General features: G+C 41.1%; 1 protein-coding gene across 1 annotated transcript in view; it reads left to right on the top strand.

The window, feature by feature from the left end:
- Nucleotides 1-14,203, top strand: part of SLC9A4 (solute carrier family 9 member A4) — a 71,315-nt gene that overhangs the window by 31,064 nt on the left and 26,048 nt on the right. The window contains exons 3-7 of the mRNA XM_025932385.2: nt 2,745-3,004; nt 4,429-4,646; nt 7,843-8,045; nt 8,654-8,740; nt 12,041-12,111. Coding sequence (XP_025788170.2) covers nt 2,745-3,004; nt 4,429-4,646; nt 7,843-8,045; nt 8,654-8,740; nt 12,041-12,111 — 839 coding nt within the window. The remainder of the gene's footprint in view (nt 1-2,744; nt 3,005-4,428; nt 4,647-7,842; nt 8,046-8,653; nt 8,741-12,040; nt 12,112-14,203) is intronic.

Raw genomic sequence — 14,203 nt, forward strand, 5'->3', positions numbered from 1 at the left:
ACTCCAGAGAAGAATAGTGTCTACACCATTTTGAAAGAGAGAGCATGTATGCAAACAGGGGAGGGGCAGAGAGAGAGGGAGAGAGAGAGAATCCCAAGCAGGCTCTGTGCTGCCATTGCAGAGCCCGACTCAGGGCCGAAACCCACGAACCGTGAAATCATGACCTGAGCCAAAAACTGAGTCGGATGCTTAACCGACTGAGCCACCCAGGTGCCCCACAGGCCACACATTTTTAAACAATTCTGCTGCAAAAGTTTTCAGATATATCAACCGAAATTTAAAACCTGTTTGTCGGGGTGCCTGGGTGGCTTGGTCGGTTAAGCGTCTGACTTCAGCTCAGGTCATGATCTCACAGTCGGTGAGTTCGAGCCCCGAGTCGGGCTCTGTGCTGACAGCTCAGAGCCTGGAGCCTGTTTCAGCTTCTGTGTCTCCCTCTCTCTCTGCGCCTCCCCTGTTCATGCTCTGTCTCTCTCTCTCTCAAAAATAAATAAATGTTAAAAAAAAAAAATTAAAAAACCTGTTTGTCGATCCCATTTTTTTTCTTTCTCCTTCCAACTTTATTGAGATATAATTGACATATACCGTCAAGTAAATCTGGATAAGATGTTTTATCTCCACACAGAAATGGACAACAAAATGTATTAACAGTTTACATGGTGAACCTAGGGTGCCCATGGACAGACATACTCGTTATAGTCCAGCCACTCGTTCTGTTTCTGCTACTGGAGAATGACCTCACTCAAACAAATGTGAGGCACTCCTTAGAAAAAAAAATGCAAATAAGATGAAATGGGGCTTTGCTTTAAATATACCTTGATGGTTTATGATTGTGAACCTAACAAGAAGCCAGCCTAGGCTTCTTCATTGCCCATCTCTGTCAGATAACAAGAATCTTTTATCATAAAGGTGATGTCACTGGGGTGGGGGGCAAAGCAGACCTGGAAGGGCCGGGACTGGGAAAAGGGCTGGGGAAGGAACGGCAGATTGAAGACCACGGGCAGGGGGTCAGCGTGTACACAAAGCAGCCAGGAGTTCTGGTAAGCCCTGTGGGTGAAGCCAAAGCCAGAATGCAAAAGCTGTCGGGGAACCTTGAAGGACACTGAGTGTTTCAGTAAGGACAGACCAAGACCAATTGGGGGGATGGACAGGTCAGAGTGAAGCGGAAGGCACAGGCTTGGGCAAGTCTTGCAATTTGCAGAGTGGGGGATCATTCCAGAGGTCAGGCGAGAACAGAGTGTGAGCTGAGGAAATGAATGGGATATAGACTGAGGGACTGCCCACTCCTGTGATTCTGCACACAGAATATAATCACTGACCCTGTTTCCTTGAGTTATACCTTCTGCTCCTGCTCTGATATACATATATATATATATATATATTTTTTTTTTTTTTTTTTTTTTTTTTTTTTTTTTTCTAGTATAGGTAGGTGCTATGGTTTATCAGGACTCTTCAGGGCCTGATAGTCTCAAAGGCCTTCGTTTTCTGCAGAGATCTTACTTTATCTGTTCTGTGTGTCTCATTAACTGTGTGGCAGCCGCCTCTTTTCAGAAGCTCAGTCTAACTTCTGGGCTGTCAAGTACATGAATTAGTGATCCCTAGATCACTGTAATTTCAAATAAGTGTTGACGTGAGTAGAGACCTAGCAGGCAAATTGGAAGCGTGTATCACATGGGCGCTCAAGTCCTTTGGAGGATTCAGTGAGACGCCATGTACAGAAAGTGTAGCAGGTGAGGCCCGACTGAGAAATAGAAACCACACAGTAGGTTAAACAGAGATTTTAATATCAACATGTTAACGCTAATAAAGGAATAGCTGTAAGATATAAGGGGACGCTCCCTGGCATGCTAGGACTGAGGGATGGCTTCCCTAAGGAAGGACAGACTCGGAAGGGGTTCAGTTCTCACCGGGGAAGGTGTGGATGGGCCACTGGGCAGCAGAGAAGCTGGGTGGTTTCGCCAGGGGAGGTGGTATGAAGCTGCTGGGCAAACAACAAGTCACCATCAGGAGGGCAGGCAGGGAACAGGCATCAGCAGTGGGTGGCGCACGGCATGCAGTGCGAGCTGGGCTCAGGCCGGGGCACAGGGAGGTCAGAGGAGCAAGCTGTGTGGACAGGGGTCCAGGAGAGGGATTACAGACAGAGGGCTGCTCACACGGACCCGTGACCACAGCCATGCCGCAGGAGGGCCATGCCAGATTGTCTTCAGCCAGCGGTGTAAGATGACAGAGGAACCGCTTCCATGCCCTTTGGCCCCGACAGGACCCACAGGAAGTCCTCCCAGTCACATGACAGACTCTTGCCCCTCCCACCGGAAGTTGCTGGAAGCTCCTACCTCCCGCAGGGTCCCTTCAGCGCCCTCTACTGAGAAACCTGTGACATGGTGCTCTCTTGAAAGGAGAAAGAAATTTTGCTGAAGGAATTCCATTGTTTGTCACAGAGCCCGTATAGAAAGGTGCCCTCGGAGCGGGGAGGGAATAAACTGGTAACTGACACAGAGTGTTGAGCGAAGAGACTGGCACAGAGTGGGTGTTCAGTGATTGAAAGCTGTGTTAGACAATTATCCAGTGTCACCGAATACATTTAAATTATTTGGAATACATTTAAAAGTTAGCTTTTAGCCCTGTTGATATTCATGGCTGTGTAACTCATTGCTATGTGTTATTTAAGTAGACACGAAGTTAAGAATCTGTGTCAAGTATTTCTCATTTCTAATTTGTTTCTTTTCTTTAATTTTCTTTTTGCCTAGGTCTTATACAATATATTAATTGCCTTCACAAAGATGCATAAATTTGAAGACATTGAGCCTGTCGACATTTTGGCTGGATGTGCCCGATTCGTTATTGTGGGGGTTGGGGGAGTCCTTTTTGGCGTCATTTTTGGGTTCATTTCTGCGTTTATCACACGTTTCACTCAGAATATCTCTGCAATCGAACCACTCATCGTCTTCATGTTCAGCTACCTGTCTTACTTAGCCGCCGAGACACTCTACCTCTCTGGCATCCTGGCGTGAGTATAAACCAAGGACCAACTCTCACAGCAATAAAAGAGAATTTAGGACCACATTGTGTGCACTTGCATCTGAAAAGGCAGGGCTTTGGGCACCAATCCTTAAAGGTATTGCTGGATTCAGGCTTTTTTAGCTTTTGTACAATCGGATTCAGGTCCTTTGCCAAACAAATATATTCTCTGAGCATTTGTACTTGCTCTTTTCCTGAATTACCTTAGCATAGCAGAGCATGGCAATTATAAGGTCAATTTCAAAGGCTCAGAAGAGCTGATCCAGGGAAGAACTAGAAGTTCAAGGTTAAAGTCTTATTTCAATAGTTCTTTTTTTTTTTTCCTTGAAAAATGCATTATTTTAAAGGGTAGAGGGAAGCATGCCATGAAGGACTGTCATTCCTGAGCTCTGCCTTCTGCTATTTCCCTTAAATCACACCACAGCTCCAGGACTTATCAGTGTGGAATGAAACTAGGTAGATGGGATAAGACCAGAAGTCCAGATTTCTTTTTCCTAATGAAAATATTTGTAAATGTTTATCCTTCTGTAGATCTCGGAATGAGGCTTCTTAACTTGGCTCGCCACATCTGGTCATGTTGTTTTCTCTATGGCATTATCCTCATACCCAGCTACTCAGGCAGAAATATTTAATTTTAGTGTATAGAAATATCTATTTCAATTAAATATAATAGTGTAAAATCTAGATTCACTATTGTCCCACCTACTACTTAGACAAGGCAAAGTTGTATCTCCTCTCCCGCCCCCAACTGCCGCCCACCCCGGACTTCTTAGTGGCTCTAGAACAAAAACATTTTATTTTATTTTTTATTTTTTTTTAATTTTTTTTTAACGTTTATTTATTTTTGAGACAGAGAGAGACAGAGCATGAATGGGGGAGGGTCAGAGAGAGGGAGACACAGAATCTGAAACAGGCTCCAGGCTCTGAGCGGTCAGCACAGAGCCCGACGCGGGGCTCGAACTCACGGAGTGTGAGATCGTGACCTGAGCCGAAGTCGGCCGCTTAACCGACTGAGCCACCCAGGCGCCCCAACAAAAACATTTTAAATGAAAAATTTCTCATTAAATTCTTGTAAGAAACGTTGCTCAGGTGGAGGAAACGACAGCCTCGCTGGATCATTTCTTATACCAGAAACAGTTCTGCTTCGGGTTGGTGCATGGTTGATGCCGTGCTCTTGTGAGGAAGTCGTGCCACGCCCATCTTCCCCAACACCCTCCACTGGCGCAAGCCCCTTGGGGAGGGAGAAGAGTAAGAAAGAAAACCCCATGGGGAAATGCACCCAGAAAGGGGAATGGAGAAGATGCTTTCTCTGGGTAAAAACGGGAAGAGTGTATCTGTGGCATTACCAGTAGGGAGTTATTCGTGGAGGGGCAAAATCTTGTGGCTGCTCCTAAGACTCTGCTCCTTCTGCAGGATCACGGCCTGCGCGGTAACAATGAAGAAGTATGTAGAGGAAAACGTGTCTCAGACGTCCTACACGACCATCAAGTATTTCATGAAGATGCTGAGCAGCGTCAGCGAGACCCTGATCTTCATCTTCATGGGCGTATCCACCGTTGGAAAGAACCACGAGTGGAACTGGGCCTTCATCTGTTTCACCCTGGTCTTCTGCCAGATCTGGAGAGCCATTAGTAAGAGGCAGTAGGGCCCCCAAGGGGCTCCTGCCTGCTGCTTTTTGTTTATTTCTCTTCTTGCTTTATGCAGTGTGATGGCCTAAGGAGTGAGGTGAAGCGAACTGGTTTTACTGGTTAAGGGAGTATAGGCACCTTGTAGGGACCTGGAATGGTGTCTGTTTGCTCCCCCAATCAGTTTAGAGCAATTAGTGGCTGATAAGGTTGTGCACTGCAGCAAGGCTGGAGCAAGGAATTTGTTTTTCTTGCTTATTTGAGGAGAGAACTTTCGCATCTACACGTTTAAATATAACTCAATGAATTTCTCCCTTGCTCTTCACTGCTTTGTCAATTTTCCCCTCTTGCACCTTCAATCAGATATAGATTATAAACTGTGAGCATTTACACTTTTATTACAGGAAAAGTGAGATCTCACTAAGTGTATTTTATGGAAGGCAGGTACTGTTAGGAAACCTTCCCCTAAATAATACAGGTGGTTTTGGTTGAAGGTTGTGTTTGATGTAGAAAAACGCAAGGATCAGAAACTAAATCTTTATTTTTAAAAGTGTTTACTTTAACTAATGAAGGCAACTCTGTCGTGTAACTGGCATCACCCCTATGAAATATGCCTAATTTTAAAAAATCTTTTTTTAAGTTTATTTATTTATTTTGAGAGAGAAAGAAAGCATGAGTGGGGAGAGGCAGAGAAAAAGGGGGAGGGAGAGAATCCCAAGCAGTCTCTGTGCTGTCAGTGTGGAGCCTGATGTGGGGCTCGAACTCACCACCCATGAGATAATGACCTGAGCCAAAATGAGATGCTTAACCAACTGAGCCACCCAGGTGCCCCCCAAAATGAGACCTCTTGACCAAAGGCTACTTATTTACTTTGAACATTCATGTTTCTGGGGCTAGCAAGAACATTAAGTTCGGGACCACATTATATGTGCTGCCTTTTGATTAGAAGCAGTTTGATTTTTTTTTTTTAATTTTTTTTTCAACATTTATTTATTTTTTTTGGGGACAGAGAGAGACAGAGCATGAACGGGGGAGGGGCAGAGAGAGAGGGAGACACAGAATCGGAAACAGGCTCCAGGCTCCGAGCCATCAGCCCAGAGCCTGACGCGGGGCTCGAACTCACGGACCACGAGATCGTGACCTGGCTGAAGTCGGACGCTTAACCGACTGAGCCACCCAGGCGCCCCGAAGCAGTTTGATTTTAAAATGATTTTGACCAGGATTTGAAGCATTTTCTTAATTGACTTTGACTAACATTTTCAAACCAATTATAATGAAAGATAAATTATGGGAAATGACTGAGGACTTACCTTGAACATATCAATTTTAAATTAATCCCAAGTGGGTTTTAGAATCTAGGAAAGAATAACAAGAATGCAGAAATATTAAAATAGTCATAAAACTTACTCTGAATATATATGCCTGTTAGAGTGCCAGGGGAGAAAGAATTAAGAAAACTATGTTATGTAATTAGGTAAACTTATAATTTCAAATCAAATCATGGCACTGTTACTAACTAGCTATTTGACCTTGGATGGACATTTAACTGCTCCAAATCTTCTTCCTCAGCCACAAAATGGTAGGCATGAACAAATTTCTTGAGTTCCCTTCAGTTCTAATACTCTAATACTCTCTAATGTCAAGAGAAGTAACACCACCAAGCTTCAGCCCAGCCTACGGGAATATAAACCATCTGAGAGAGTGTTAATATTATGGATACCTCAATATTGTTGGCCTTTGGTGACAATCCAACCCAATTCCTTCATGCTCTAGCTGGTGGAAGAGTCATCGAGAGAATGGCTGACTTGGCCATGACACAGTGAGGGACAAAGCCAGCTGTCAGAACCTAATTCCCCCTCCCAGCATCCCAGCCTGACTCCTTGTGGCTAATAGTAGTTCACACTCAGGAAGGCTTATAACATTGTAAGTCCCTGTTTTCTATGGTTTACAGATAGTAAATTTATCTAAACCTTCCATCTATCTTCTGAGAGGAATACTACCATTACCTCCGTTGAGCAGATAAAGAGACTCAGCACATCAAAAGATAAGAACCTTAGCCAAGGTCACATGACTAGTAAGTCTGTGGAGAAGCCCGGACAAACAAAACACAGTGAAAGATGTTAAATTCTACTGTCTCTCACACTGTCCATGTGCTGGGTATCACAGGTTGCTTGCTGTGGGGCACCTGGGTGGCTCAGTCACTTAAGCGTCTGACTCTTGATTTCGGCTCTGGTCATGATCTCAGGGTTCGTGAGATTGAGCCCCTGTTGGGCTCCATGCTGACAGCAAGGAGGCTGCTTGGGATTCTCTCTCTCCCCTTCGCCCCTGCCCACCCCCCCCCCCCAGCCCTTCCCCTGCTCATTCTCTCTCTCAAATAATAAATGAATTTTTTTAAAAAATTCAAAAAGTTTTGCTTGCTGTGAGGCATGTGTGATTAGAAGTCATGGGAGGATACCGAGAGCTTTGTTCCACAGTAAAACCTCCTCTTTAGCCAGAGCTTTAGTGAAGGGACCTTTCCCACCAGGAAGCGCTGTGTTGGTGGTAAGCTAGGACATGTGGCCACAAGGGGATGGAAAGTCAGTGTGGTAGAAAACACCTCTGTGTTTTAAACAAGCTCTGCCATCCTCCACCTTCCACTTAATGACAGTAAGAACCCCCCTTTGAGCCCTTGCCAACTTTCTTGTTTGCACTGAACCTCAGGAAGAACCAAACCAACCACAAAAGTTTTGCTTACCCGGAAGAGACCACAATCACTAAGAGAGTCTTCTTATGTTTAAAATTATACACCTCCTTTGGTTACTCATTGAGAACGCGAGATGATAAAAATGTTTCTGTCCCCAAAGCAATACCCTTGCTTTACCTAGTTTTGAAAGGCAGAGCAAAATCTATGAGTATAGATTAGAAAATATATGATATTTCTTATATGAGAAAGTATCAAGATTTTATTTCGTTAAACACACACACACACACACACACACACACACACACAAGGTAGGAAAGTAACAATCTGAAGCACTATTGTTCACAACTACTCAAAAAGTGAAAACTTTTGTAAGATATTCTATTTGGGATGGACAGTCATGGGTATGATGGAATTAGGTTGCCTTGTTTTGTGGGCGCACGCACAAGACTTGGGTTCCCTAGTACTGAATATCTACGTATTCATAACCTTCTGCTCTAATATATATTTCTCCCTTTCTAGGCGTATTTGCTCTCTTCTATGTCAGTAACCAGTTTCGGACTTTCCCCTTCTCCATCAAGGACCAGTGCATAATTTTCTACAGTGGTGTCCGAGGAGCTGGAAGTTTTTCACTTGCATTTTTGCTGCCTCTGTCTCTTTTTCCTAGGAAGAAAATGTTTGTCACTGCTACTCTTGTAGTTATATATTTTACTGTATTTATTCAGGTTGGTAGACTTCTTTCATATTTGAAATAAGTAGATTCTTTCAGGATTATGCATTAAATTAGTATAGTAATAGTATAGTGTCCCAAAAAAGGGACACTCTAATTTTCAACGTGTGCTCAATTACTCCAGCTAAATTCTTAAATATTTCTAGATCATGTTTGTTCATCTTTTAACCTCTAAAATATGTTTCTTTTTAATCAATAAAACATATTAATCAAAGTATTCCTGGGTAACGGGCAAATGATAGTTATTCTACTGTATTTTGCTGAAAACAAGATTCCAATTAGTACTAGATAGTACAAGTTTTGGTTTTAGGTGGAGATATCTCTGAGTAAACTAGCAAGAGGTTATTTTAAGGGATGGCACTAAATTCCTGTTTTAAAGCAATGCCCATTTTCATTGTTTTTTTTCATTGCTTCACTGAAAAAATTAAATCAGAACTAATTAAATAAGAATTAAAGTAAACAGTAGAGCATTTATCTAGTAGCAGGTAGTACAAAACAAAGATATGAACATTAGAAGCTCTAATAGTTTTGCTAATAGATTTGCTCTCTTTAATGAGAATCTTCACTACAATAATATTGTTTATTTTGCCATTTGTGATCTAGGGAATTACAATTGGCCCACTGGTCAGGTACCTGGATGTTAAAAAGACCAATAAAAAAGAATCCATCAACGAAGAGCTTCATATTCGCGTAAGTTTTCTATCATAATTAGCAACTTAATAGGATGTTTTCCTTTGCCACTGGTAGGAGTAATCTAGAGCTTTGGTGCAGTGTTGCGTCCATGTCGCTGAACATAGCCTCTTTCCTTGCTTGTGCTAGTTTCTGATTGCTGCTGTAGGAAATTACCATAAATTTAGTGGCTTAAAAAAAAACCCACAAAGTTATTATCTTATAGTTCTGGAGATCACAAATTCAAAATGGTCTCAGTAGGCTAAAATCAAGATGTTGCAGGGCTGCATGTCTTTCTGGAGGTCCTAGGCAAGAATCTGTTTTCTTGCATCTTCCAGCTTCTAGAGGCTTCTAGAATTCCTTGGTTCATGGACTCCTTCCATCTTCAAAGCTAGCAATGGCCGGTCAGGTCTTTTCTCATGCTGCATCACTCTGATACTGACTTTTCTGCCTTCCATGCCCACATTAAAGACCTTTATGATTATATTAGGCCCATGTGGATAATTTAGGATATTCTTTCTGTCTTAAGGTTAGCAACCCTTAATCCACCTACTATCTTAATTTTTCTTTGCATATAAACTAACATATTCACAGGTTCTGGGGAATAGAACATGGACATCTTTGGGAACCATTATTCTGCCTATCACATCTGCTGCCCCTCAAAGATTCACATCTATTCCACATGCAAAATACATGAACTCTATCCTGACATCCCCAAAGTCTCAACCCATTATAGTGTCAACTCAAAGGCCACAATCTCATCTAAATTTTATCAGTTCAAAAGCCCCAAATCTCAGCATCCCAGTCATCTAAATGAGGGAAGAGGAGTGATCCTCTGGGTATAATCCATCCAGAAGCACAGCTCCTCTTTAATGCCAAACCTGTGGAACTCGAGAAATAAGTTGTCTGCTCCTAAAATACACTGGTTGAGCACTCACAGAGTAATGGTTATAGATATTCCTTTTCAAAAAAAGGGGGAAATTAAAGGGAAAAAGGATTCATATCCAAATTTCTAAGTCCACTTGGTTTCAAGGGCTAGGAATAACCTCTGTTCCACCAGATTAGAAGTCCAATCTGGGTTCCACTCTTTGGGTTCTCAGCTTCCACCCTATAGCCTATAGCCTATGTTTTCAGCTCATTCCTTTGATCAGCTTGTTTCTTGCCTGCAGAATGTTGGGGTCCAACCATCCCCTTTCATTTTGTCTTTTCTCTGTCCCTTTTCATCCAAGTTAGCAGTGTTTCTGTCTGGTTTCAACAGGGAAGCAGAACAAGTAGGAGATAGATATAGATATAGATATAGATATAGATATACATATACATATACATATACATATACATATACATATACATATACATATACATATACACATACATACAGATGTAGATGTAGATAGATTATATAGATATAGATATCAATATACATACACATATACATAGATATAGATATAGATATAGATATAGATATAGATATAGATATAGATATAGATATAGATATAGATGTTAAGAGCTTTGTTGTAAGGAATTGGCTCACTAGGCAAGTCCAGAATCTGTAGGACAAGCCTTCAAGGAGGGTAGACCAGAACCTTCAGGCATGAGCCACAACTGCTATGCAGTTGTGAATGTTCTTTATCGGAGAAGCTTCAGCTCTACTCTTCAGGCCTTATAACTGAGCAAATTAGACCCACCAAGATCATCTAGGATAGTTTTCCTCACTTTTAGATAACTGATTATGGACTTTAATCATATCTACTAAATATTGTTACACCAACATCTAGATTACTGTTAATAATACTTGGGGACAAGCCTTGCCAAAGTGACACCTCAAAAAACTATCATGGTGACTAATATTATGAATTGTCCTATGTACTTCTGAAATAATTGTTCCAATGGAATATGGGATCCTCTGCTCTTTCGGAATTTTTAATTACGAAAGGGTAAAGGCTTCTACTACTTCTGCAGGAACAGCCTAGTGGCAGTTTTCAGTGAAAACATTCAACCCTGACAAAGATGAAAATGAAGTTGGGCACAGCTTCTACCTGTTGGTTTAAGTTCAACACAATGTTGGAGGGCTGCCATTTTGTATGGCTCCAGGGAATAAAAATGAGAGGGAATACATGGAAGACAGAAGGAAAGAGACTTCAGCTCAGTTAATGAAGAGCATCCTAGAAATAGCTATGGCGTACCCAAAGGTGAAATGGATGTGTACAAACAATGACTGGGAACGCTTGGCATAGCTGCTGAACAGGAGATTCAGGCTTTTAGGGGATTATTGACCCAGATAATCTTTAGGTTTCTTTTATCCCTGAAAGTTCATGGTTCTAATGCTGGAGAAACTGATGAAGCCTTTCAAAATCAGCCCTGAATTTTATGGCCAAAGTCATCCAAATCTAAACCCAAAATTTTCAAGACCATTTGAAAATACTCGACAGAAGGGATAGGGAGTGAGTGTTTTAAAATAAGAAATGATTTAACTTGATTGAAGATTTTTGTTTCTGTCTTTATCCCTTCTGTTCGTTATTTTTAGAAATTAAATAGTATACCTAAGACAATAGAACATAGATATTCCCTCTTTTCTTATTTTTTCTCAAATAAAGTTACAATTATTGGTTGAGAGTACATCAATTAAGTATTTCAGAATTAATTCAGTATTTTGATGCACTTTGCAAAACAAATTTTAGAAGTCAGCATAAATTTCATTGATTGCAAATTTAAATTATAAAGACTGATTCATAAGTTTTGAAGAGATTATCTTTTTTTTATGAAATTCCTATAAGCAATTTGGGTAAAGCAAATTTAGTACAATTGGCTTGCATGGTGAAATATAAATACTGAGGCAAAATAATCAGGTAAAAATGAGGCAGATAGATAAATTTTGTTGTTATATATTATTATTATTTTTTTTATTATTATAAGATATCTGTAGAATTATATCTTCAGAAACTATAAATTGGATACTGACAATGTTTGTGGTGAAATTAAAAGGAACAATTAGTTATGACATTCATGTGATTTCAGTAATGAGACATTTTCTAAATCATTCTAGAAAAATATTATTCAAAGCAAATGGCAGGTATCCTGTTTTCATTGAAAGTTAGGCACATTATTAAGGAGCTTATCGACGGGATCTGTGAATCCTGAAACTCAGTTGAATTACGATGGAAGGCACTATAAGTTTCAGTTACATGAATGGGGTGATAGAAAAGAGGCTACACTCCAGGAAATTAAAGCCTCCTTTGTTTTCTGAAGTGTGTTAGCTTTCCTTGTGTGTCTTTTAGGGTTAACGTTTCACTAGCAATCATTTTCCTGTATTTGGCTTGGCAGCTGATGGATCACCTGAAAGCTGGAATTGAAGATGTGTGTGGGCACTGGAGCCACTACCAAGTGAGAGACAAGTAAGGAGGCTGACAGTTTCGCTGACTTAGGAAGGATTATTTGTGGCCTGGGGAACCTCAAAACGTTACAGTGAAAACTGAGCAGTTGACTAGAAAGAATCCAGAGGAATGGGACCAAGAATATGAAGGGCCTGGGAGCCATGGCACAGAAGGGGCAGGTGGGAGCACTGGGAATGCCCAGCCTGTAAAAAGGAGAGCGCTCAGGGGGAAGGGGCTGCTGACTTAGCCGAGGCTGTGTCAGAACTAGACTAGAGAACAACTTTCAGATTGAAAGGAGACAAGTCGAATCTAAGTTTAAAACAAGAAGTTCCCCAGTGAGAAGAGAAGCTCAACCATGACTTCATAAGGCTATAAAGGGAGTTTGGTGAATCGTCAGGGTCCTGGGAAGGAGAGTCCTCCCCTGGGGAGGGAGGTGGTGGAGGAAGACCTTCAAGGGTCCTTTCCACATATGATTCCGTAAGAATGTTAAATGTCCCTCTCCTCTGCCACCATCTCACATTTCAGAACACATTCTCTCCCTGGATTTAGTCTACAGCATATTTCTTCTGTGGCCCCGAGGAGAATTTCACTCAGGATAAGGAAAATAAGAGTTTGTAAGTTAAACATAGCTATTTAGCAAACGTAGGAGTTAGCAGTAGTTGAATTAACCGAATGGTAGATGTCTTCTTTCTAGGGATTGCCAACATATTAATGTTGGTGATTCCAAGAGAAACTAGACCTTGAAAGTTCTGGCTGTCAAGGAGTAGTGGCACCTACATGAGAAACTGGGAGCTTATGGGTGGGCTTTTTACATTTTATTTTATTATTTATTTATTTATTTATTTATTTAGTGTGTGTGTGTGTGTGTGTGTGTGTGTGTGTGTGTGGTTAATCTACTTTTTAATTTTAATTCCAGTTAGCATACAGTGTTATTATTAGTTTCAGGTGCACAATATAGTGATTTCCACACTTCCATACAGTAATACCCTGTGCTCATCACAAGTGTACTCTTTAATGACCATCACCAATTTCGCCCATCCCCCCCCCCACCCCTCTGGTAACCATCTGTTAGTTCTCTATAGTTAAGAGTCTCTTGGTTTGTCTCTCTTTCTCTTTTTTTTCCTTTGCTCATTTGTTTTGTTTCTTAAATTCCACATATGAGGGAAATCATAGGATATTTGTTTTTCTCTTTTTTATTTCGCTTAGCATTATACTCTCTAGCTCCATCGATGTTGTTTCAAATGGAAAGATTTCTTTCTTTTTTATGGCGGATGAATATTCCATTATGTATACACGTATATATGCCACATCTTCTTTATCCATTCATCATTCGATAGACAGTGGGGCTGCTTCTATAGTTTGACTATTGCAAATAATGCTGCTATAAACCGGGGTGCATGTATCCCTTTGAATTAGTGTTTTTGTGTTTTGGGGGTAAGTTAGTGCAATTCTGCGATCAGAGCATAGTTCTATTTTTAACTTTTAAAGGAACCTCCATGCTGTTTTCCACAGTGGCTGCACCAGTTTGCATTCTGAGTGGGCTTTCTTTATGAGATAAAAACTATAGTTTTAGCAGTCCTCCTAGTGTTAAAATAGAACTTAAGTCATGGGAATGTTCACCAATCTAGAACCTAGGTCATGGATTTTTTAAGTTTAAATCCTATAGTTCTTCCAGTGAAAAATCATTTAATATTATTCTATTTAGCCAAATCGGTACCAAATTTTCTAGACCCCAAGGCAGATATTGAGAGCAGTAAGATGCACCCAATGCACTCAAGAGCCTCACAATTTGGTAGACAGGATCCTGGGGGAACAAAGAGAGAAAGAGCTCCAACAGATACTGATGATCTGTATAAGAAACACTATAACGGAGGTAAATGCACGGAACTGCTATAATACAGAAACAAGAGTGCATTTTGAAAATAAATGAGGTGTTCTACAGGCAAAGAAGAATGGAAAAAATGCCAAGCAATAGCAGTAACAGCAGAGTATTTCCAAATGTAAAGGCAACAAAGAGCATAGCATGGTTTGGACACAGTCCGAGAAAGGAACATGGTAAGACAAGAGCTTGGAAAGGCAGAGATACGCTTCTGTGGCACAATGCTAAGGAGTC

The sequence above is a fragment of the Puma concolor genome, chromosome A3 (genome assembly GCF_028749965.1).
Source record: "Puma concolor isolate L17-30 chromosome A3, mPumCon1.1.hap2, whole genome shotgun sequence".
Lineage (NCBI taxonomy): Eukaryota > Metazoa > Chordata > Mammalia > Carnivora > Felidae > Puma > Puma concolor.